The sequence below is a fragment of the Quercus suber genome, unplaced genomic scaffold, assembly GCF_002906115.3.
Source record: "Quercus suber isolate HL8 unplaced genomic scaffold, Cork oak 2.0 scaffold_1158, whole genome shotgun sequence".
Lineage (NCBI taxonomy): Eukaryota > Viridiplantae > Streptophyta > Magnoliopsida > Fagales > Fagaceae > Quercus > Quercus suber.
The window spans coordinates 51,442-77,956 of NW_027070558.1; the positions used below are offsets into that span (position 1 = coordinate 51,442).

At 34.6% G+C, this 26,515-nt stretch overlaps 1 protein-coding gene and 1 long non-coding RNA gene across 5 annotated transcripts; one reads left to right on the plus strand and one right to left on the minus strand.

Moving 5' to 3' along the window:
• Window positions 1-888: 888 nt before the first annotated feature.
• LOC136065782 (uncharacterized) lies at window positions 889-15,303 on the plus strand. Its single transcript, XR_010627386.1, has 3 exons — window positions 889-1,131; window positions 14,342-14,611; window positions 15,084-15,303. It is a non-coding gene; the product is annotated as an uncharacterized LOC136065782 (long non-coding RNA).
• Window positions 12,006-25,178, minus strand: LOC112006597 (callose synthase 2). 4 transcript variants are annotated; one of them, XM_065769430.1, is made up of 13 exons: window positions 24,935-25,178; window positions 20,902-21,002; window positions 19,132-19,256; window positions 18,947-19,022; window positions 18,671-18,781; window positions 18,469-18,585; window positions 18,294-18,386; window positions 18,109-18,200; window positions 17,727-17,853; window positions 16,529-16,666; window positions 16,359-16,432; window positions 16,182-16,275; window positions 12,006-12,152 (listed from the first exon to the last, which is right to left on the minus strand). In XM_065769430.1, exons 1-13 carry the CDS (start codon window positions 25,116-25,118, stop codon window positions 12,144-12,146), a joined length of 1,341 nt encoding a protein of 446 aa, XP_065625502.1. In that variant the 5' UTR covers window positions 25,119-25,178; the 3' UTR covers window positions 12,006-12,143. The 4 variants fall into 4 exon arrangements, with proteins under 4 accessions (XP_065625502.1, XP_065625501.1, XP_065625500.1 ...); XM_065769429.1 differs by lacking the exon at window positions 12,006-12,152 and adding an exon at window positions 15,694-15,955 and having other exon boundaries at window positions 16,186-16,275; XM_065769428.1 differs by lacking the exon at window positions 12,006-12,152 and adding an exon at window positions 15,694-15,955.
• Between the last annotated feature and the right edge of the window lie 1,337 nt (window positions 25,179-26,515).

The window sequence follows — 26,515 nt, forward strand, 5'->3', positions numbered from 1 at the left end:
TGTTTATAACTTAATAATGAAATCTATAAACAAGGTAATTAAAACAACCATATTTCTACGATTCAAAAAGTCACAATTTCTTTTTTCAAAAAAAGGTCTTTTACATTTTCTTAGAATTATTTTTTAATTTTTTTAATAAAACCTTTGACATATCACTAACCTAAACACTTCATACATTAAAAAAAATTTAAGGCTCATTATTACTTCTGTTAATATATTATGGATATCTTAATTGATTGAGACCATACTAGAGATATGTCTTTAATTCATATTTCCTTGAAAACTCAGATATATATATATATATATATATATATATAAAACCCTTTGACATACCACTAACGTAACTACATCTATAACTATTTAAGCTATCCATGATATCTACTTCATATTGATAACCACAAAATTTACAACTAGCAAGGGAACATACAAAGTAATAAAGATAAATGAAGGAAGAAAAAAAGAAATGAAATCAAACGTCAATTAATAACTGTTATTTGGAAAATAAAAAGGTGGTCAAAAGGAGTAAGAAATAAAATAAAGATGGTTATACAGAGAACATTAAAAACTTTATAGTGCAATAAAATCAACAATTAAATATAATAATACAAAATTTAAACTTGAAACTATCAAACTTTAACTAGGAAAATTATATATATATATATATATATAATCATAATCTTCATACACCATGGCTTAAAAAAATTTAATGAATAATTCTACCTTTTATTTAATGTCTATGTTATGCAAATCATCAACCAATAAATATATGATAATGGTGTAAAATGTTATAGACAAGATTATGAAAAATATGCTAATTTTTTTTTTTTTAAATACTTTATAAAATCTAGAGACTAAAGTAATATTTTATCTAAAAGGTTATTACGCGTAAAGAGTTTACGCGGGTCTGCAACTGGTTATAAAAAATAAATGAAGTTGTTGGAGGCTTGGAGAATTCCGGCTGCTTTAAGCCTTTAACAACAACAGTTTTTCGCCTCAACAATTGGTGATGTTGGCTTAAACAGAGGAAGCTAGAAGTACCCAAAAAGCAAAATACAGAAACAGAGAATCATGGCAGAGGAAGGAAAGGCAGATGAGCAATTATTTCAGCTCCTCTCCAATCTCCTCCACCAGGTTTCATTTTTCCCATTCTCTCTTTCGTTTTCACATCATAATATGATTTTGTAATGAGCTAAAGATTCAATCTTTTTACTTTCGTTTGCTATGGCGGTTGATTTTGATGCTTAGTTTATTGACAGGAATTAGAGTGAATAATGATCTAGGTATGCCTTGATAAGCTTCTGTTTACCGCTTTGTCTCAAAATTATGATCTGGGTATTTATGATCTTGGCAAAGTTTGTAAATTTCTGCATTGGATTTGGTGATCTTTATGTCAAATTTCACTTGTTGAAGCATATTTTTCCTAATAAATTGGGGAAAGTTTGTAATATGTTGCCATTGTAATCTCCCCCCTCCCCCTTATATTTTCACTGTAATTGATTTGTTACTATTTCTTTCTTGTCTTGTGTGGTCTTTTGGAAACAATTTTCAGCATATGAATAGGTTAATAAGAATGAATTTGGCATAATCACGCTCTTGTCTACACTATTGTGCAATAATTTTGTCTACACTATGCTATCTAGACACTAAAATGCACCGGGGTGGCTAATCATGGATACAATAATCTTTGTTACTTTGTGCTAGTACTTCTTTAATAGGAAAGAAGACATCAAAGGTTCTTCATCTAATTGATTGAGATTCAAAATTGATCACACGTCAAGAGTTAGGAATTCCAAATCTACTAGGATGGAAATAATCTTTTTTTTTGTTGATGGGGGGAATGCCCACCAATTTGTAGAGTTCAAGCACTTGACATATTTGGCAAAGGAGTGACATTTGACATGTGTCTTAAGCTTTTTCAGAGTTGCCTATCACCAGATAAAAATGCTAGGTGGTAGGGAAATTGGAGTATAGGAATTGGCAGTTTATGGTCTTCAATGTACGTGCTACTCTTAAATGCCATCAATAAGATTAAGAAACCAAGTGGACTAGTGGCGTATTGTATAAAAGATCCATATCACTGACTATAACAGTTACTATAAATACAGGAATTTAGGAAGACAGAGCAGAATATAAATTTGTAGATACAAAAACAGAAACCTATAAATCTATTAATCATAATTAAGGGTATGGCAACAAAAGCAATAGCTGTTGATACTAACTATGCTAGTACTACTAGTAGTTTTAAGTCATTACTGCTCTCAAGAAGGGCATCAATGTATCCATATTCGTAAACCTGTATCTGAATTTTGTATTAACATAGAATGGATACTTCGGTTATTTCGGGGCCTTACTCCAGAGAATAAGGGCTCATGTGCAGGTTGTCTTCAAAGATCCTTGCCCAATTTGGTAAGATTGATTACGCGCGCACACAAACACACACAACATATTTACAAGAAAAAAGAAAAAATCAATTAGTGCATGGTATTTTGAAAGGCAGCACTGTTTACCATCCATTATAGGCTTCCTGCTCTTTTCATAATGAGTTTGAAAAGACTGATCGGATAAATTCAACTGTGGCTTTCTACTCAAGTTCCTGATATAGGTTTTTTTTTTTTTTTTGATAAGTAATAAAGATATATATTCAAAAATACTACTTCATGCAGAAAAACATAAGGCAGTGATAAAAATTACAGAAAAAGATGATAAAAAAAGAAGTAAAAGATACTAATTACAAAGAAAGGAGCTAAGGAACATATGAAGAGAGTCACTAAAGGTGAATCCCCAAACCTTAGACCAATCAAAAAGGGAGCCACTAAAAGAAACCAATAACTGATCATCGAAACTTTCCATTTCCTCAAACGTCCTCCAATTTTGCTTCCTCCACACAAACCACATTAAGCACAACGGAGCTAAATTCCAAATGCTAGATGAATCCTTTCCAGGCCAATTCCACCAACTAAAGAGAGTATCTGCAACTGATCTTAACAAGACCCAAGAAATCCCAAAAGATTTAAACACCAAACTCCACAACCGGTAAGCCTTAACACAATGCAGTAGCAAATGATCCACCATCTCTCCATTACAATGACACATAATGCACCAGTCAACAAAGTCCATCCCTCTACCCCTCAAATCGTCACCTGTAAGGATTTTATCCCATACAACAGTTCACACAAAGAAAGAAACATGCCGAGGGGCCTTAACATTCCAAACACCTTTCCAAGGAAATATAATGGGCAAGGGTCCTCTTAACTTACTACAAAATGATCGGATATCAAAATTCACATTCTTCGACAACTTCTATCGCATACGATCTCCATTCTTAGTTGGAGGTAAATTAGAGCCCAAAGTACGGAGAAATGCATCCACACCACAGATTTCCCAATCATTTGGTCTCTGAATGAAACGAACGTCCTAAGTTCTCCGTTCCTTTATCCCCAACCGTTTAAGAGAAGAGGCCATTGATGCCCTTTTATTGAAGGCAATCCCATACATAACCGAAAAGGTCAATTGAAGTGGAGAATCACTACACCATTGATTTATCCAAAGCTTCACTCAAATCCCCAATCCTACCTCAAATCAAATTTTTTTACTAAAATCTTCCCAGCCCATTTGGATGCTTCTCCAGAAACCATACCCATGTACCTCTCTATCTAGCTTGGAAGTCCAACCCCCCCATTCTTCCCCAAACTTTAGAGCTACAACCCTTTTCCAAAGCCTTGTCTCCTCAACCCCAAACTACCATAACCTTTTTCCTAGTAAGGCTTTATTAAAAGTAGTTAATTTCCTTACTCCTAACCCATAATTTTCCAAAGGTGCACACACCTTATCCCATCCCACCAGATGTGTCTTGGAGTCCCCCCACAAAAAATCTCTTTGCAACCTCTCTATTTTAATGGCGACATGCGTAAGAATTGTAAAAAGAGATGAAAAGTAGGCTAGGAGACTAGATAATGTACTCTTAAGCAACATTAGTCTTCCACCTTTTGACAAATACATCTTCTTCCAACCAGCCAACTTGCGCTCAGTTTTCTCCAATATAGGATTCCAAATAGTAGGGGACTTGTAGGACACCCCCAGTGGCATACCAAGATAGGTCATAGGCAAAGACCCAATTTGGCAACCCAAGATCTCTGCCAAGACATAAATATTAGGAACCACCTCAATGGGAACCATCTCACTCTTCAAACATTAACCTTTAATCTTGTCACAGCCTGGAAACAAAGAAGGAGCATCCAAACATGTAGAATCTGCTCCTCATCTGCATCCAAAACAGAATTGTATCATTCGCAAACAAAAGGTGTGAGACACACACCCCTTTACCATCAGCCCTAAAACCTTAAAGTAAACCAGCACCTTCAACTCTTTTCATCATCTTACTGAAAACCTCCATCATAACCATAAACAACATAGGAGATAGTCGGTCCCCTTGTCTCGATCCCCTCGAACTCCCAAAAAAGTCAGCTGGAGACCCATTAACCAAAACAGAGAACTAGATTGTAGATATGCATGTATGGATCCACCTACACCACCTTAGCCCAAATCCCATTCTCTTCAACAAATCTAGAAGAGCCTTCCAATTCACATGATCATAGGCTTTCTCAATGTCCAGCTTACAAATAACCCCTAGAATCTTACTCTTCACCCTACTATCCACATACTCATTAGCAATAAGAACTGAATCAAGTATCTGTTTGCCACGCATAAAACTATTATGAGACTTAGATATCAACTGATCCAAAACCTCTTTCAAGCGGTTTGCCAAAACCTTAGCCAAGATCTTGTATACACTCCCCACCAAGCTAATAGGTCTAAAATCTCGAATATTGGAGGCACCATTCTTCTTAGGGATTATGGTTCTGAAAGTTACATTAAGAGATTTTTCAAACTTATTGTGTTGATAAAACTCTTCAAACACAGCTAAAACATCTCTTTCCACAACTCCCCAACAATGGTGATAGAAAGCCATAGAAAAACCATCAGAACCTGGAGCTTTAACTCCTTCCAACTCTTTAACAACACGAAGAATCTCCTCCTTTTCAAACCTCCGTTCAAGCCAGTTCCTCTCCAACCCTTCAATTTGATCAAACTTCAAGCCTTCCACAAAAGGCCTCCACTCATTTGTCTCATTGTACAAGTTTTTATAAAACTGTACTACTTGGTCTGCCATCTCTGATTCACCCTCGTAAGTAACCCATCCACCTCCAGCATACTAATATGATTATACCTTCTCTGGTAGTTAGCCACATTATGGAAGAATTTGGTATTGTTGTCTCCTTCCTTAATGCAAAGCATCCTTGATTTTTGTCTCCACGAAACTTCTTCCAAAGAAAGAAGGTTCTGTATTTAAGATCTCATCACAGCCTTTTCATCTATCTCCACTTCCGAAAGACCAAACTTCCTTTCTTTAGCATCCAATAATTTCAAGGCCTCCAACAACTCTTTCTTTAGACGACCTACATTTCCAAACTCATTATGATTCCACTGAATAATGTCTCCTTTCAAAGCCTTCAACTTCTTAGCAAGCACAAAACTGGGAGGACCTGAGAAAGAGTATTGATTCCACCACGAATGAACCCTATCTGTGAACCCCTTTGTCTTTAAACACATATTCTCAAACCTAAAAGGACTCTTCCCCCTCAATATCCTCCCTGCCTCCACTAATATGGGGAAGTGGTATGAGAGAGGACGAGGTAAGACCTTCTAGATCACATCTGGATAGTGATCTTCCCAATCATGAGAAACCAGAACCCTATCTATCTTGGACATCAAAGGTTGATCCGAGCCCACTAGACCAAGTATAACTCCCTCCTTCCAACGACAAATCTATCAAATAAGTTCCTCAATGAACTCAGAAAAATTCTCCATAGCCGGAGTAAGGCGTGATCCCCCAACCGTTAAGTTGCGAAACGAACAACATCTCGTATGTGACACCATGGAACGTCCCAAAGATGCTGAATTCCAATCAACTCATCCCACATCTACCCCCTTAAGTTATTATCATTTAGGCCGTAAACCCTAGAACAAGCCCAAATAAATCCATCCCCCACACCCTGCCATCGAACCGATACGGAAAAGTAACCCGCCATTACCTCCAACTTTTCTAAAGCCCTCCTATCCCACATTATCAAAACCCCACCAGCTGTCTGATCCACATCCAAAGCCACCCAATCAACATAAGGACAACTCCAAAAGTTGCAAACCAACTATCTATCCATGCCAGCAAGCTTGGTTTCTTGAAGGCAAAATACATCACAATTCCAATTTTGTAGTAAATTTCTAACCATCGAACGTTTCTGTGAATCATTCAATCCTCGAATATTCCATGACACCATTTTTAACTTCATAAAAACTGTTAACTCCTTATTCCAATCTCAGTATTGCAATCAAAGAAGGCTATCTACCATCATAGTTAACTGAGGAAATCAAATTCCTCAACTCCCTCTTCCCTTTGTCCTTTGACACAGCTTTCTAGTGGGTTACATCTTTTATGTGTAACAGATTGGTAGCCTCAATCCCCCTCTCAAGCCTTTGTAAAAGCATAATACACATCTCCTCATGTCGACCCAAAGAAAGCCCTATCAATTTACTAAAACCAGGGATTCTATGTTTCACCCAATTAGAAATATCCAAAGTATTTTCAAGCCCTAAAACCTCACCACCACTATTCGACTTAGTTGACACAACCAACCCCAGAGGAGTGATAGTCATCAAAGGGGAGGGACTATCCATATTACCCAACCCTAGGTTTGCACTAACCGCTTCTCCCTTTGTCGATACTCTTGCCTCAGTATAACCACAGTCTGCTGAAACCACTAATTGGTTACCTTGATGAGGAGTATCTATCCCCTGAGCAACACTTGCAAAATCAAACCAACCACCTTCATCTCCATCCTGGACACCCAAATCTACTATCCCAACTCTTAATAAACTCAGAAAAAAGTTGGATAGAAAAAAACCCATTGATGCCCTATAACTCTCTATTTCTGCTTTACCCAATGTCATCGGAGGCTCACTGGCGCGAAACCCGTCAGAAAAAAGGACATGCGACCTCCATTGATGAGTTTGCAAGTTGACCCATCTACTCGTTTTGAGGAACAAAAACCTCATGAGCACAATCAGAGCTCATCACCATTACCAATGAGTAAGTCAGCATTGTATCGGCCTTACCCAGTGTCATCGGTGACTCTTCATGTGAAACCCACCGGAAACAGAGCTGTCAACCTCCCTCGCAAGCTTCGCAGGTCGACCTATCACCTCGGTTTGAGCAACAGAGATGTCATGACCTGTTTTGGAGCTTGCCACCATCACCGACTCGTGGGCTTCGTGTGTTAACGGTCTCAGGTCAGCCAAGGAAGAACTCTCACCAACTTCAAACTTGATTAGGCCTGTAAACTCCAGGTTCAGTAAATGTGGAAGGCCCACGGTTGTGTCACAACATGGGTCTGAGCCCACAACTGGCTTTACTTGACCTTGTGTGTCACAATTCGTGCATAAGCCCACCATGTGTTCCTTTTGACCTCTTATGACCCATTTAAAGCTATTAAATCCACCTTTATTGCAATCCCATGCAACGCGTCTCTTTCCTTCTCCATTCATCTCCACAGTCAAGCCCTTCCTTGTCCAGTAAGACTTCCTCAGATCATGTTCTTTTCCATATGCAGATTCATTCGAATAGGAACTGAATCTTAATGGAAATCTCTTTTTATTTCCTACCGGATATATCTCACCCAAATTAAAATCCACAATAATGCACCGAGAACCCACATCTCCTCCTCCTCTAAGAGCCATCGGACATGGTTTGCCTGCCAGATTTTCGCTCAACAGCATCTGTTCACCTTCTGGGTTCTACTTCACCACCCTATCTTCCCTTAAGTGCGACTTCCCCTTATCATGGATGCTTAACAATAGTGGCTGATTTCTGCCCCTGACCTGCGCCTGATGGCCACGCACTATCTCAGCAAAAGTTTTAGACATTTAAATCCCTGAGTTATCCTTATGAGGCTGAGCAACAAATTTCGAATGATCAAAGCCACCATTCACACAGTATTCAGGTTCCAACATCTTTCTTAGTTCTAGCCCAACAACCCTCCACCCATTCTTTGCTCTATCCTCCGGAATAATAACAGACCTTCTAGACCCCCCAACTTTGAATTCAGTCAATAGTATGAATTGGCTAAAAGAGTTGGAACTCTTTTGGAAAGTATAAGCTATATCACCCTCTCTAAAAGTAAAAAATTGTTTGGGACTAATCCCAATGACAATGTGTTCTATATTCCATTGTGCGGCATTCTTACCCATAAAAATCGATTTCATGAAGTATTTTTCCCGTTCGAAAATCTTTAAAGAAAAATACCGTCACCCTTTCTCTACTACCAATTGAAAAAATTTGAATTCAATAAAAAAGCTGCGAGAACCACCCATAATATTTTGATCAACAAGAACAAAAGAACTAAGTATTTGGCAAAGTATGTGCTAGCTCTCTCCTGATCTAAATAGTTCCTCAAATTAATCTGATTACAATTGACTTTCTACTGTTTCCTGGCTGTTTGTTGTTGATTTGTTGAACTCCAGTTCAAACTTGTTCAGGACTTGTTCTTGTAAGGTTCTCCAATCCCACTAAAGCTCTACTGCAAAACCTAGGGCTGCAGCAAGTTGTTTTTTGCTCGTCTATCCTCTTTCATTATATCTTTCTCCCAAACCCTGGATTTTGGCTCTTTCTTCTCGGATTCAATTCCCTTATCCCTTCTAATTTCATCTAATACTATATATAATAGCAGAAGCTTTTAAGGAGGTGTTGCCACATAAGCCAAAAAAGCTCTCTTAAAATGTTGACACATGTAGATTTAATTCTTTAAAATTTTGCTTGGTGCGTTGGAGAGGCTTACTTTCAGACATAAACGTATGTTGCATCACAGCCTTATCATCATTTGATAGCCTTCAGTATATAAAAGAAAAAGGTTAAAAAAAAATAAAAAAAGCTTGCAACTTAAAAAACACAAGTGATACAGAGAAAGGGAAGAAAAGAGAGAGAGAAAAAAAAAAAAGCTTACGAGTTGTGATACACGGGAGAGACAGAGTTCGTACGGCCGGCCATCACCATCCCTTGCCAAACTTAGACCACTGGAACTGGCACCGGTAACCTAAAGGTGCATGCCGGTATTGAGATACGGAGATAGAGAGAACTACCACCGGTAATTTTCTTTCCCTTTCTTAGATGTAGGTATGAAATATGAATTAGTTTTGAGAAATTTGGTTGGATTGATTTTTATTGAGGCATTTGGGTTACATTTGGTTTCGATTTTAAAAGAGAAGAGAGAAATAGTTGTTAAGGCACAGGAGAGAAAGACAGACATCTCAGGGCCGGCATTACCGTCAGCCTCCAATCACAAGGAAACTTTATTTCTTCTACCGTCGCACCGCCAGAGCCATTATTGGGGGGTAGGTTCCTTTGACTCTCTGTTGATTTATTTCAAGTATAGTTTCACTATGCGATCTCGACTGCACTCTTTGTTTATGTTTCTTTATTTATTTCTGGGTTTGTAAGCGGAAAAGGCCAAGCCTTTGAGGCAAACCAAAGTCTAAGAAGAATGGGTACAGTTAGGTCTATTTTTCCCTTTATTGAGACCCGTATAAGGAAAAACAAAAACATAAAAACCCAAAAAAATGGTTTAAGGAGGGAGACATGTAACGTTGAATTATTAAACAGAGAGACGGGGAGAAAGAGAACGATGGAGAAAGAGATTCAGTCAGGCATAGAGAGTGGAGAGAGAAAATCTGAGTAGACAGTCAGGCCTCTGCCACCATCAGATCCCGTATCCTCCACCGGTTAGTCTCTGTTTTTTGGTTCTTTAAATTTGGGTTTAAATATGATTTAGGTCTGGGTATTTGGATTGGATTGCATTCAGGTTTTGGCTTTAGATAGGAATTTGGGTTAGAATGGTTTTTAATATGCTGTTTTTAATTTTTTGTTGAAATATTTTCCCCTCTTTATATTTTGGTTTCCCATGTTTATTTTCTACCATTGTTGTCAAGGTTTTTGCAGTATATATTTAAAGTTTTTCATTTGCAATTGTTCTGATTTGAAAAAATAAAACCCTAGAACGTAGAGAATAGAAGGTGTTGAACATCAAAATGCCTTTCTTCCTCCACTGATGCCAATCTGCTTCAAGCATTATATCTTTGTGTTTTGGATGTAAAATTAAATCGTACCCACAAAAATCCTTACACAAATCTGCATCTTCAACGTCCCAAAACTACCATCTCTTATCCGTTTCCAAAACCAAAAATAAAAGTCCACTTAAAAATTTGCCACGCTTACAGATTAAGAGAAAAGTCACAGTGTTTTGCTTAAACACTTTCTACCTTAAGCCGCTTAAAAAACCCTGAATCGCCACACTTTTAATCAACTGCACACACTGCAATTCAATCCAAAAAAAAACTGCACACACCACAAAGAAAAGATGAATTCCCTCTGTTCAGCAGAGGACAAAATGGCAAAAAAAAACCTCTTCCTCCTTCCGATTTTCTGTTTGACACCTTCTTTGATTCACTTCTTTTCTGCAGCGCCACACCCAAAGAAAAACGATGTATCTATATGGACCCAAATGTAATTAGTAAAACACGTTTAGAACAACTATCAAAAGACGCCTAAGATTTGTAAAATGGTGATGAATCATGATAAATATAGATATAGCAAATTATTTTACAGATAACAACACAAAAAACACACAAGAGATTTCTTTGTAATCTACAATGACAATAGTTAAATCGAATGACAAAAGAAAAGACATTAAAATAACACTCATTAGGAGTTCTTTTATTAGTAACTATGACAAGACGATAAGTAAAAATGACAAAAAGTAAACCTTCATCATATAACATCAGTTCTTAGAGAAGACATTCTATTGTCATAGCAAATGAGGTCACCTATTATCAAAGATTGGAGTCTTATATACAGGCAGCAATGATTTCTCTACTGACCACCACTTCACATTCTGATGCAATTGGCATTAGCTTTTGATGTTTTCCTTGATACCAGCACACAGAATCGAAAACTACAATGGCACTAAAGAGAGTATCCAACTCTTTCAACTACTCCCATCTAGAAGTGGACTTCAAATTTACCCATTTAAGTAAAAATCTGTCAACTTTTCAAACCTGCATAAACAAACATTCAACATGAATTCAGTCACAACAAGAATAGAATTATATTTTCCAGTGGGTTATATGCGTCACAAGAAAAGGCACTACAGTGAGTGACAGTAAAGCTTAAAGCTGGATAGTATTGACTAGGCACAAATTTTTTCAACCTTGATTAGCAATTAGTTAATATCCTTGATTCTTTTCTGGGTAGACTGCAAAATTAATTTATGCAAGCATTTTAGATTTAACATTCATAGCTGAATGGCCTAACTTTTTCCCTAAATTTGTGATGCCTCCCTCAATTTTTTCAAATCAGTTTGTAAATTCTCACAAAATAATCATTATCCTATGGCAAGAAAACTGTGTATCTTATTTCAACTTATCATTGGCAATGAGGCTAAATGTAGGAAATACAATTCAAATTGGATAAAAGAACAACTACAATATTTTAGTTTTTTGGTCATAGACTATTTCATGGATAGAAGTTCTCAGTCATATTTCTGAGTAATACACATATTGTATTCATTGAATAATTACACACAAAATTCAGCTTACGGAGACTTATTTCCATTGCCTTATCTGCAATCTCTAGGCTATTTCCCTCCATACGGTGGTATGAAGTGGAGCACCCAAACAGGTTGGCCTCTTAGTTAAGACAACAAGATTGACTATAAGAGAAGACTGAAACAGAAGTTTGAAAATCCATTAATTGAAGCTTACTATTATATGCTATTTGCAGAGATTTGTAGCAGTGATTATCTGTGAAATAATTGTAACAATCAATCAAGTGTGCAAGATGAAAAGTCACCAGGTGTATATCTTAGAGCATAACTTGATCATAGACAAAAAAACGTGCATCAAATTTAAGTTTCAAGTTGCACTTCTTAATTGGGCTCTTCAATTTCTTGCAGACGTCTACTAGAAAACTACTGAAGTCACTGCTACAAAGACTTTAAGTTAGGAAACCATAACATAGGATTTGAACAGCGGACGAATTGTCAGGAATCCTGCATATTCCCAAAAAAAAAAAAAAGAGTTATTTCTGATATTATATATACTAGCTAATAACCTGCACAATGTGCAGGATGCTTTCATTTATTACGAAAGACAAACTATAGGTGAAAATTTAAACATTTTATAGTGAGACAATACCCAAAAAAAAAATTTTAAAAAAATTTGCAAGAAAGAAACTCAAATTCAAGGAGTCTTACATAGAGAAAGGCTGGAACCACTACTTGTGAGTTTTTACCTTCGCATTTAAGTTTGTTTGTTAAATATGATTAGGTTTTGATATTTTGTTTGGATTGGTTTCAATTTGGATCTTCAAATTCAGTGTTTCTCTTCACTTTTTAGTTTCATATTTTGATCTGGCTTTGATATTTGTTTGGGTCTTTTTTATCTTCACATTTAAGTTTGTTTATTAAATATGACTACGTTTCAAAATCAATTTCTCTATGCTTGCAATTTGCATATTTATTAATTGTTTTGTTTGGTATTGGAATACCCAACTTGACGGCTGTTTATGGCAAAGTCAATAAGAGTTTGCAACCCAGGTAACTTAATCCATTTAATGTAGTCTAATTTTGGTCTTACCTTCAATCTTTTGCAATTTAATTGTTGGGTCATTCTATATTGGCATTGGATAAAGCTTGAAGATATATTTATTCTAGAGTATTTACTAATTCTTTTCTAGAGTAATAGTTATCAAACCAAATATAAAAGCACGTTATGATTACTGTAATATATTAGTTCTTAATATTTATATTTTTCATATTATAATGATCTTATGTGTAAATTTTTGACAATTTGTAAACAACATTTTTCATTGGAGCCGATTTAGCCTTCAAATAGGTGAAATTAGACAAATATTTAAGCCTGAACGTGTAAACACTTAAATCTGGAATTTTGCAGATTGTACATGTATGTGTTTTAACTTTAAATGTGTTTGGAAAAAATATTGATTTGAGATTGACGTATTCTCTTAGAGACAGCCATTGAATTCGCCATTATTGGGGAAGTTTGCAGATTGTACATTTGTGTTTTAACGTGTTTTAGAAAAATGAATTGACGCATTCTCTTAGGCTTAGATTGCATGATAACTAACTGTCTATTTGAGTTTATCTAATGGCCATAATTCCACACTATAACTATTTCATTTTTCATTCATGGTACTTTGAATTCCGAGTTTTAAGACATCACATGCATCATCTGAGCCTATATTATTTCTCATTTGCACTATTCACTTTGATGGTACAATCTTGGTATTATAAAAAAAAAAAAAAATGTCTTACCTTAAATATGGCTTCATGACTGAGTAAAATATGTATTTAAATTGTTAAACTTTGTGATCAATTTGTATTCTAATCATACACCACAAATGTGTAATACTAATATCCATATTCCCAAGTCCCAAGAGGATTGATTTTTTTACCTTTTGTGGCTACTTTGCTTTAAGTGGATGTGGTTTAAGACTAATTGTGAGAGTTAACACAAATCTATCTTTTGAGAAAGGAATATATTTATCTTCAAAAGGAAGATAAGCAAGAGAACTTACTAGATAGGACTACTTTATTAATAGAAAAAATATTCCCTAGATTCAAAATTTATTTGCAAAAAATCAGTGAAACTCGAATGGAAAGAAATGCAACTTAGATTTATGGGAGAAGCTGTGTTTCATTTTTGTTTAATATAGTAAAAGTCTTGGAGGTGGTAAATGTTTGTTTGTCAGCCCTCTCTTTAATGCTATTACTTGGTTCTCTTTTAGAATAAGTTTTTGTTACTGCCAATTGGCTTTTCTTTCATATTTTCTATTAAAATTTTTTATTGCCTTTCACTCTATTTGCATAATAACTAGGATTAGGTACTTTAAACTTTTGTTTTAATGGCAGACAATTGCGGACAATGTGTTTTGTTATTGTACTTTTATGGTTGCTGGTGTGTGAATTGTATTAACAAAACTGACAATGAGTGGTTGCTATTAAGTTTGCAGGTTTGCATGTAATTCATTTAGTAGACCATGTTTGGTTGGAGGGCACCTCCTATTCTTTGAGGTTCACATTGTAGAATATATTCGATCATAATCAAAATTTTCCAATAGTTTACATTAAAAAAACCTGCAAAGATGCTCTATATATGTACTTCTTTTATACAGAATAGGTGCAATATTATTCTAATAATTATTGTTTTGTTCATTAAGCTCATTGGCATATCTGGCTGAATTCCAATGAGCCAGAAAATTGTATTTCCTAACAGCTTTGAAGTCGTGGAAGCCTTGGTTGCAGAGGGATTGCGATATTATTTGAGATAGTTGTGGAAATAGTACCACCACCACTGTTGAGCCAGCTTTCTGCCAACGTCTGGTTTCTTGCCACCTTCTTACCACCAAGATTGCAACCCCTTAAGGCAGACATTGAGAGAGAGAGAGAGAGAGAGAGAGAGAGATACTTAAGCTGGTTATAGTCCTAAGGTGAGTTTTTCTTTGATTATTATTATTATTAGTATTATTTTAAACATTTTTCCAATGAATTTATGTTGGTTTGTGGTTGGTATATTTTGGGTAGTTATGGGTTTGTGTTTGGGTGTTAGGACATTGGTTTGTTGGGGGGTATTAGGACATTTGTTTGTTGCAAATGAGGCAATTAAAATCATGATGATATTTGGGAAATATAAAACGTGATAATTTACCTATTGTCAGATTGGATAAGTGGGCAAGAAAATGAGTACAAGCTACATTTAATGCTTACCATAAAAAGAATTTTTTTTCCCTTCGATTTTAGAGATTTTTATTAGACTGGTTTAAAGGAAAAAGAAATGATAAGCTATCTTACACTAATTCATGTGATTTAGATTTTAGATGGTAGAACTAATTTTGCATTTGTATGTGTTATTCGTTTGGAATCAAGTTAACATTTTTTTTTTGAAACTTCTGATATGTCCAGGGATGCAAAAAGATCATCAATGGCTTGGATGCTCACAACATTAGACCCGTAAGACTTTTAAGAGTGAAAGGAAGTCCATAAACAAGGGGTTAAACTATTTGACTTTTGGTTTATTCTAGGATTATAAATGTTATTTTGAGCTATGAATCTAAATTTGTATGATGTTTTGAAGAAATGTATTTGTTTTTCCACTACTATAAGTTTAATTTTTTTCCCCTTATTTAAAGTGTGTTAATATATGTTACTATGATGAAGTATGATTTGATTTACTTTTGATGATTTTAAATAAGAAAGAAAAATACTTTTGAGATGTTATAAAAATACAATAACAAAATTATAAAAAATTTTAAATAAAAATCCTGTGCATTTGCACGGGTTAAAAACTAGTTTCAATAATTACAATAACCTAGCATTTACTTTTTGTTACATCTGATTCCTCCCTATTTAGTATTTACTCCAACCTTATATTTCTCTTCTCTAACTCTTCCTCACCTAGGTAGTGTGAATTTGGATAGCGTTTTAGGCCTAGCGTTGCACATTTGCGTTTCATTTCTGTGGGTCTCGTGCATTGTTCACGGGACTCGCAAGTACGAAATCTGGCAAAATCAACTTTAAAACTGAGTCCCATGGCACTATTTACACATTTAAAAATTATTTTGCTACAATATTTTTAGTTTTCAGTCTTCAGTAATAAGCGGTATCCAAATAGATTCTTCTCTGTACATATAGGTAATGGATGGCAATATAAGCCACATGTAAGAGGCAAATATTACAAATATAACTACGAACATGAAGCCATCTCCTCAAGACAGAGCTTTTACATTTCTACTCTCATCTTCTCTCCCTCCATCTCCCTCCATTCCAAACATACCCTGAATGTATGGATATATGTTTGAAGCATGTTTAGTACAAAAAAGCTTAAGATAGAGTAGGAAAATTCCCTGTTCCATCAAGGGACAATATTTCATGAATTTACAATGAAATAAGTTAAGATTCATTAAAAAAAGAAATAAATTTAGATTTATATGTTTCAAAGAAAGATAAACAAGACTAGAAAGCTAACAAACAAGAAACATATAACCGAAAACTACAACATACAAACTTTTTGTCAGCTCGAAGCTTTTCCAGAGGTTGGCAAAAGAAATCAGCGTCAGCACGCATAGGCCAACCTAGCCGAAAACAATCAACTGACCTACAATTCACACCAACATAATTTCTAATAATCTGTACATATGAAATTCATATAATAAAAAATATTAAAAAAACCCATTGTACCAGAAGTATTCATTTAAATCATCATAATTTCTCCACTGAGAATGCTTTGCTTTTCCTCTTCTCCTTTTAGCTTCCTGTAAAGCACAAAATAAATGGTAAGACAAAGCAGTCAAATATCAATAGAACAAAATGCATTTTTATAGACCCAACAGAAAGCGCAGAAGCAACACCTTTGCTATTGTCTCATATATTGGAGTTACCACTTTCTTTAGAAAAGCCTCATCATCACCACCATAGACTGGCTTTACAGGCTCACCAGTCATTGGACTAACTCTTCCATCCAGCATCCCATACAACTCAAAAGCCATCTACAAAGATTGGAGTACAACAACTGAATAATTATACTTAAATCAATCAAGATACTCAATTTTCAATGATAGTAACCAATTCAATGAGACTATAAATATCATAAAAACTATAAATATGAAACATTTATAAGAACCTGAAAATTCAGAGCAAGTCTATTAAAATTTATTCTGAACATCCATAATTTATCTTTTAAATAGGCCAAAGTTCAACCACTCCATACCTATTCTTCTTCTTCTTCTTCTTCTTTTTTTTTTTGGTTTGAGACCCAAAATTCCACAACTCAATTAAAGAAATTTTTTTAAGTAAAGGCAGAATGTATGAAACATGGTAATGACCAGGATGTACTACAAATATGTTTATGGAAAATTCTGATATACACCATGGTTCAACGTTTTAGAAATTTGTAATGGTATACTTGTTAGAATGATATCACTGCACACTTTAAACCTACCAACCTCTAATGACTAGGCACTTGACAATATCTCATAACTTGAATAAACTGTAAAGTGTAAAGGTTTATTTATGGAATTATTATTGTAAGAGAAAAACCTCTATCTTTGTTTCCTAAAAAAGGGGGGGAGAGAAATATTTGGACATAATTAGTACATACTCATCAAAATGTTTAGACTGAACAAGTCAGTGAGTTGACTCGCATATTCTTGCAGCCCATTCAACCCCGCATACATCTTCCAAACCTCTCCTACTAATAGATGATAAAATTGCAAACAGGAACAAACTTGTAGCCCTTCACATCATGACCTTGGCATTCCCAACTACTCACTATAGCACATCAAAAATCAAATGAAAATACAAATTATGTATATCTTTTCAGTTATAATCTCTTTATAATATCTAGTAAAGAATTATTAAAAGTAATTTTGTCTTTATATTTTGGTTCCTTCAACTTCCATGCAACATCCCCACCCTTGAATTAATTCTCATAAGTATCTAAATTTCTCATACATCTCCTTATGATTTAGAGCCCTAAAGAAATGAAAAAGAAAAGCTAATTCTTTTTTCTCTCATTGCAATCTCAGGAACAATTTGAACTGTACATACATGATGATAAATATAGCAGAGGCATTCTGGCATGAATCTCAAGTTTGAAGCTTCTCCCCATATAAGAAGATATAAACCCATGTATAGTAATTTTCGCTGCTGCACTTCTTGTTGAATTGTTGGTAACCTGCCAATTAAAAAAGGCATAAAGTAAGAGCAATATATCAAATCATGAGAGCCTGACCATTTAGCATCAACTAGCATGAAAGAGAATAGGAAATACACAAACAGAGAAATTAAGGTGCTTTTTAAGTACCAACTACAGCAGAAGGAAGCAGCAGTATAGCACTGTTGCACACAATACTATAACTAATCCACTTAGCACTTCAAAACAAAACATATTTTTGAAATAAATAAAAAATAAAAAAATAGGAAGCCTCACCAAAGGCTACTTTTGCGATCCAAATACTTGCACCACCTTTTGTAGTTTTTAAAAAGTTTCTTCATCACTTCTGTCAGAGCACGATCATCCAACTAAAGAGGCAAAAAGTAGCATATGCTATGGAAAATTAAAGATTGTCTCAGAAAGTAAAAATAAAATCCCGAGCAATCTAAGAAAAATAAGACCTTGGGTTGCTGATCAGGCTTTGGGAATTGTATTATGTGCACATTTGCAAGCAACAGAATCAAGTGCTCCCTTTGATTCTCAACATTATCTTTCTGTATATTAATAAATGGAAAGTAGCCTGCTGATTAAACATGAAAAACCAAGTAATTGTCAACAAACAATTTGGCAAGTCACCTGAAAACCAAACATGGCCTGAAGCCAGTCTAGAATGTCTTCATTTACTTTCTTCTGGTGGTCCTTTGGCCATGGCAAACCCCTGATGTTACGAAGTGCAGAAACTCTAGCTTGAATCTGCAAATAAATAATTCAAAATCAAACTCAAGTGTGCAAGAACTAAGGAAACTCAACTATTCCACACCTGAAAACTGGAACAAACCTCAGGAAATCTCATTATAGCCTGATTTTCACTATCTGGATCAAGAGGAAGAATATTATAAGGCTTACATAACTGTTTCTTCTCCTCGACCTTAGTGTGAACTTGCAAAGTCTACAATAAAAATCAAAAGGGAAAAAAGAAAATAATTACTACATCCATATATATAAATGCAACCACAGCACATGAGGGTTCTTGGACAAAAAAAGTATTCTTTTCAAAAAGTCCCAATAACTTGATATCATTCAGAAGTAAGATGTAAAATGCATTCCGTTTCACCTCAATAGACATTGCAATAGCCTTCAAAACCTCAAATAGGACAGAAGCAGTTTGATATGCTTTTGTAAGTTGGGCACTGAGTCAGGAAGACAGGAACATGAACTTAATATCAAATAAATATAATGCACTAGAGCCAACCCCCAAGAAAGTAATCAACAAGACATCAATTCTCTCAGAGAACCAACCGGTCATGTTTATCAGCAGCATTCTGCAAATCTTGAATATACTTTTTGTAGAAATCCTGATAAAATCTCTGCATTTCTCGAGCATCACTCTTCGCCCCCCTTCCTGCCAATGTCGTTTCATTTTCCTGAAAATAAAATAAGAGTGGATAAATATTTCTTCAGAGAGACCCTTGATTAGAAATTGTAGGGAATTAAAGCCAAAAGGTAATGACATCTTGAAACATTATGGAACACTTTTTAAGGTAGAGCAAATTAGTTTTACTCCGAAAGGAAGAGAAATGAAAAATGAAAGGAAAAAAAGAAGAAGGAGAAAGCAGATAGAAGGCACTGAACATGTATATCATTTAAAGTCAGTCATCACACAAAAGCAATATCTGAGATAAAAATACCAAGTCACCATTGAGACTATTAAGCAGGTACAAGACGAGTTTGAAATGTTGTCTGGTTTGACAGCCAATTCTGGTTAGAGTGAGGAATTTTCTAAGCTAAGTGCTGATCAGCACTTAGGGTCAGAAACTCCAATTCTCGAGTGTCCTCCTTTGTTTCTTGATTCAATTGAGTTCTAACTTGGTCCTAGCAGTTTGAGGAAGGTGGAAGAGTAGAATAATACAGCTGCAGTTATGAGACATATATGGAATCTCTTTGCTCAGGCATGCTCTATCAAGGTTGCTTGGGTAAAGCTTTAGAGCAATAAGCATTTGGGTAGTTAGAGTCCCACAAGAGCACATGGGAATGGAAAAGGATCCTCAGCTTGAGGAACAGAGCAAGAAATTTTTGAAATTCTCAGTGGGACAAGGAGATACCATCTTCCTTTGTCATGATTTTTGGCATCCTGATGGACCGCCATATTCTAATTTTTTCCTCTTTTTTTTTCCTCTTTTTTCAATAAAGTTTATCAAAAAATATATACATATATATATATATATATATATATATTATGAATACGACCATATAGCTCTCTGTGACATGGCAAACAAAATGACATTAAAAAAAATTTTAACTTCAAGATGATAAATGGTGTTGCCGTGTTGGCCCCTGGCTAGATTTGAGGACTCACTTTCTATTAAGCCCAGACTACATAAAGTTGTTTTGAGTACTGCAGACTCAATTACTTAGCTTCCTTCAAAGTATGCTAAATATTAATGTACTGCAACTTGGAAGCACTTAGAACAAAATTCCCCTTTGTTTCTTTATAAACTAAATTGCAATCAGGAATAAGCTATCAACCAGGGATCAAACAGGTTAATTGGAGTCATACAGTAGACATTCTCGGCACTGATTGTAGGAATGAACTGGATAGCAGCTGTCACCTACTTTCTGAGTGATCATTTCACTAAGAGTGTTTGGCAGACTATGTTAATAAAGTGTTCGATGAAGATAGTGAGACAAGTTTGGCAGACCATTATGAATGCTGTTAGATTGATACTTGCTGCAAGCACAAAAATGAAGAATTGCATTCTGAAACAAGAAAAAAGGTGAAAAATTCCATTCCGAACAGGGTTGCCCATGGTACGTGGCATATTCCTTTTTTTCTGTATGCAGTTTTTTTTACTGCCAATATGTTTGTACTGTGCTTACAGTTTCCTCCTCTTATATTTCTCCATTCAGTTGAATGAAATTACTAATTCACTAAAAAAAAAAACGCAAATCATGAAAGGTATATGAATCTTTATATAAATTGTTACACCTTTGATCATGATCCTTCTAGAATAATATTGCTTACTAGAGAAGAAAAAGTAGATTTAATAAGCAAGTGATTTTAAAGCTCACCCTCTCTAGCCGTTGAAGAAGTGCAGTTTTAAATTGGCGAACACCATGTCCACTAGATGTAGGATCCAGTCTGTGAGCTTTGTCGAAGGCAAAAAACCGACCTAATTCCAGCATTGACAAATATGCATTTGAGTTCAGATACATATCAGAGTTCAGAAAGCATCCCATTGTATTCATTAAGAGATATACACCATGTTAAATTCTGACAAAACCAAATGCAGTGATTTATTATTTAGGATATACAATAGAATCAATGAAGAAAAGAATGTCGTAGCAATTGAACAGCAAACTCAAATGTTATTGATTATAGAAAAAACCATATAAATAGAAAAAAACCATATAAGTAGAAAAAAAACCATATAAATAGTGTAAGTGTGAGTTAGAAATAAAAGACCAGTACTTCCTGATATAAGTTACCAAAAGTGAAAAACTGTCAAACAGACAGAATGGACATTTTCTTGCTGAAGGGATCTCACGCATGGGAAGAGGAAAGACACTTAGAAGAACATGGAGTGTGTTTCTTTAAAGAGTATTTTTCTATTATTTGAGAGAGCATTATTGGATGTATTGGGGTTTTGGGATGCTGAGTGTCTCGTTTGTGATTTTGTTAGTTGGTATTGAGAGATTGCTTTGGGTGTAATGGGATTTGGGTTAGTTTGTGTTTGTTAGAGTTTTGAGCGTGTTTGTGATTGAAAATACCACGAATATTATGTGGGAGTGTCTGTGAGTCTGGTTTGTGAGAATTAGTTATGTGATATCATTGATACAAAATTTTGGTTGACATTGCCCATTGATACATGAAGTTGGCCGAACTACATTAAATTTTTGTGTCTTATATGGTTTTTTTTTTAATGCACTTTCTCTATCCCCAAAAATTCCTACAAACTGATATCAAAGCTCAATGTTCATCCTAGTGTGGTTCAAGAAAAGAGTTTTTGTACAATTTTAGTTTAATATATGCGCAATCAATTTTAACTTCAGATGTAGAAAAAATTATCAAATTTTTCATGAAAACTTTCTTAGATTAAGGTCAATTGCTTGGTGGAATTTTAGTTAGAATTTGCCTCAAATTCCTAACTTGACTTGTTTTGAATTTTCTTAGTGTGGGATTAAAGTCTATGCCTTGTTAAGAAAGTAATTTGGTATTCATTGTTAACTATGGAAGGTATTCATACTCTGCCAAGGAATATGCAGTGAAGTGTTATATATACAGTGGTGATAAAGGCTCCTCCCACATTGGGAGAGGAAAAGACTCTTAGAAGAACATAGAGTAGGTTTCTTCAAATAATTGTGTGAATGAGAGAGCATCATTGGATGTATTGTACTTTTTTTGGGATAGTGAGTGCCTCCTTTGTGAGTTTTTTAATTGATATTGAAAGTTTACTTTGGATGTAATGGGATCTGGGTTAGTTTACGCTCATAAGAGTTTTGAGTGTTATTATGTTTGTACTGATCATGAGAGTTGTCAGTTTGATTTAAGAGAATTAATCATGTGATACTGTTGATGGTGAGTTTTGGTTCCAACATAAGTTCTACCTCCAGAAAACAACGGAAGACCTGATATTTACATCATATATGCAGCTAACTGATCAAAGCAAGTTTTTTGCTTTCGCTTTTTTGGATACAGATCAAAGCAAAGTATAAATCAACATAGTTTAAAGAATGTTAAATCCACTGACTTCTTAATTCTAGTGGATCAAAGAGGATGCTTAATCAGGTGTAGATACATACACAAAGCATACAAGCACATATACAATTCAAATCATCTATATATTATTAAAAGTTGAAGCATAGCATTTATTGTTGCTACGCTCCAATTGAGCCATGTCATCATCCATGCCATCTTTTTATTTTTTTATTTTTATTTTTTTTAATTTATTACCTTTTTTAAAAGAATGCAAAATATATGATGACTTTATATTTCTCATGACTTTACACATTCTAAATAGTCTTAATTCTTTTGTTTTGCTACATATTCTCATGACTTTACATATTTTCATACTTTTTTTGCATTAAATTATGCTCTCCTCCTATTAATCAAACCTTCTTTATTTATTTATTTAAATCCCCAACTATCCATTGAATGTTTTCCTATTTTTCAATTTCCTCAATTTATTTATTTTTGGATAGAATATGTAGACTCCGGGAGTACCTAATAATTTTCCTTCCATAATGACTGAGTGCAACCCACTCATCTTCCCCATTTACTCCATTAAACCCAACCGGCTAACTATTCCAATTCCCTATTAACCATCCTCCTTGGTCTCTCTCTCCATCAAACAAAGGGATAACATCACCCCACTTTCCCACCACCTTATTAAATCTATTTTAACCTCAATTCAGCACTACTTCAATTCTTTAATCTCAACTCATATTCTCTCTTTATGGATTTATTTTCTTTATATATTGCAATTACCCCTCTCTACTTCTGCAAAAGCTGCCAAAACACCATCCTACTTGGTAATGCTATGGTCTTTTTTGCTCTTCTTCAATTAACCAGGTAACCAATTTGTCTCTCCTAATTTCTATCTCATGCTCTTAGTTGCTCCTTTCTCCATCTAATTTAATCTATTGAGAAAACCAGATAACTAGACAGTGCAAAAGCAAAAGGGACATATTGAAAAAGAGATCAATCTTTAGACCTGATTTTTTTTCAATTATTTTTCTCATTTTTGCAATAAAAATGTTTTAATTGTCACCCATTCGTTTTTTTTATCCCATGTGGAATGTCAATAATTTTTTTTTTTTTTTTAGTTATTGTTGCATGACATATACTTGATGAAATTTCTCTTAGACGTGTGGTAGCAGGTAATCAATGGGGAGAATACTTTTGAATACTATTTCTAAACTTGGGCACCCTATTCTGTTTTGAGCTTCAAATGTTTTGGCATGTAATGGTTGGAAGAACTTTCTTAAGTTTATGTCCCTAAATGCCATCTACACATTGCATGAATTACAGCTCCTTATGGTGAGGGTTTGATTTTAATATTTTTGTTTCTATTGGTCACATTTGCATATGCACTCTCTTTTTGTAGGGTTTGACTTACCTTCAGTACTTTTTTAACTCAAGGTCTTCTTTTATTTTAAATACATAATAGCATGTAATTGCAAGAATAAGATTGAAGGAGAAAAAAACCTGCTTTGTTAGTAGTAGAAATAAGATGTTGGATGTGGGTATGTGGGTTTGCAACCTTCGATAGTTGTAAAACTATATTTTATACTTTTTGTGTAATTTTATAGACATTACTTGAAAAGCTAAAAAGCTATAAAAGTTTCTAATTAAAAAAAGAAAAAAAGAAAAGAAAAAAGAAGACCAAACAAGAAAAATGACCAAACTATAAAAGTAACTTTTTTTTGTTGATGAATTGCAAGATTTTATTGAAGGAAAAAAGCCAAAAAAAAAATACAACAGGGGGACAATTGCAACATCAAAAGAACCAAAAAATCTTATTTGAAGCAACCAATGTTCCTTTAAAACTAATTTATAAATGTTTTGTTGTTGGAAACAATCAAGCTTAATCATTTATTGAAGCTTACGAATTTTTGTTGGCACTTATTATTATTCCAATTATCCTTATATTTAGCTCCTTAGATTAATTTTTGGGGGTTCAAGATTTCAAGTGATAGCCTACCAGTAATGACATCCTTTGTGATATCCCATTATTTACTTAAATATTTCATATATGTTATGCTTATTTCATTTAACATTTTTGAATTAATATTTTGTTTTTCATTTTTCCATTTTAGTCTCTTTGCAAGTTTTGAAATTGCAAAACTTCTATTACAACATTTAGCACTAGCTAAAGCACTACACCACATAAGCTTCTCAATAGTGGGTTTCTATGATTAAGTCATTGGTATTTGTAATGCAAGCCTAGTGGATCCACTGACTTCTTAATTCTAGTGGATCAAAGAGGATACTAAATCGTCTTCAAAAAAAAAAAAAGAGTATACTAAATCAGGCGTAGATACATACACAAAGCATACAAGCACATATACAATTCAAATCATATAAAATAAAACTGCAACTTACAGAGATAAGCAACTCTTGGGTTGCTAGACTCGACTTCATTAGCCACACGAAGAATTGGAGCAATCTCGACCAAGGAAGAAGGCACCACCTCACTATCCAAGATCGGCTCTCCTAAATTTCCGGCAGTCTGAGTCCGCAAAATCCGCCTAGGCGGTGGCTGATCAGACCCCCTTCTACTTGACATCTCTAGACCCCAACAAATATCAACTCAAGCCACCTTCTTTACCTGTCAAAACCAATCAAGTAAAATATAAGGAGAAATTTATCGGAGAATTCCTTACTTTCCATACAATACATGATCAACTACCACAAACACAAAAATGAGAAATTTATCTCTATCTTTCCAGTCCACAAAACTATGATTTAAAGGAGAAGTCACCAAATCAACTAACTAACTAGCTGACTTTAGTGGTAATTTGCTCGGCTTAAAACTCCAGTCATTATTGAACTAGCTATAAGGCTTTGACCAAATAAATAATGAAGATCCATAATGGGCACACCGGATTAAAACTTGGAGTGAACCTAGCTAGCTAGCTAGCTAGAGATTTTGCCTTTAGTTAATTTGGAGAATGATCCATATATTGCATCATTTTTTGTCTTTCATGAAATTAAGAGCTATATATATATATATATGCATTAATGCATGTTTAGATGAAGAGAGAGATTTTTAACTCAATGATTTGGAGTTTTTGACTAGAACCAGTGATCCTTAATTTCAGTACCTCTATTCCTAACTAGAATTTTTCAATTTTGAATTGAGGAGAAGTGAAGGAAGGTAGAGTAGAATAGAGTAAATTTAACATAAAATTAACTTATTTTTAGCCAATACTACTTTACTCTTCTTCACTCTTCCTTCTTCTCCTCTCCATCTAAACAAGCCATAATTATGACAATTTAACTTTAATTATTGTGTTCCAATTTATTCCATTCATTCTTTATGAAGATTGTGGAATTAGTTTGACTTTGAAATTAGGCATATCTGGAGACTGGAATCCAAGAATCCTCCCATACATTTTGAAACTTTAAAAGAAGCAATTAAAAACTTTAGAGGTAAGTTTTAACAATCATCAGTATATTCCCTTTAAATTTGTGTACGTGTTTCTGTCACTTTTGTAAATAAATAAATGCCACCGAAGCATTGCAAATGCAAACAGTGCAAGTGGTTGGCGGGGAGAGCTTCTAGGCTCTGGTCTTTAGCTCTAACAAAAGTGGCATCATTTTGCCGGCCAAAATGGCCACCATCAATTTTCGAAATATTTGGCAAAAAAACACTGTTTCGGAAATAAACAGGAATCTACCACTTTTTCAAGTACTCGAGTTTGGTGAACTCGAGTACCCTATTTTATAGTTCCACCGTGGCTGCTGAGCTGGAAATTGGTGATTAAAAAAAATTAAGTGGTACTCGAGCTTGGAAAACTCGAGTACCATGCAACACAATACTCGAGTATACCAGGCTCGAGTACCTTTTATAAAAAAAATACAGAAAATTTTTTTTCTACAGTACTCGAGTTTACCAAACTCGAGTACTGTGTAAATTTTTTTTTTTTTTTTTGTTTTTTTGTTTTTGTTTTTGTTTTTGTT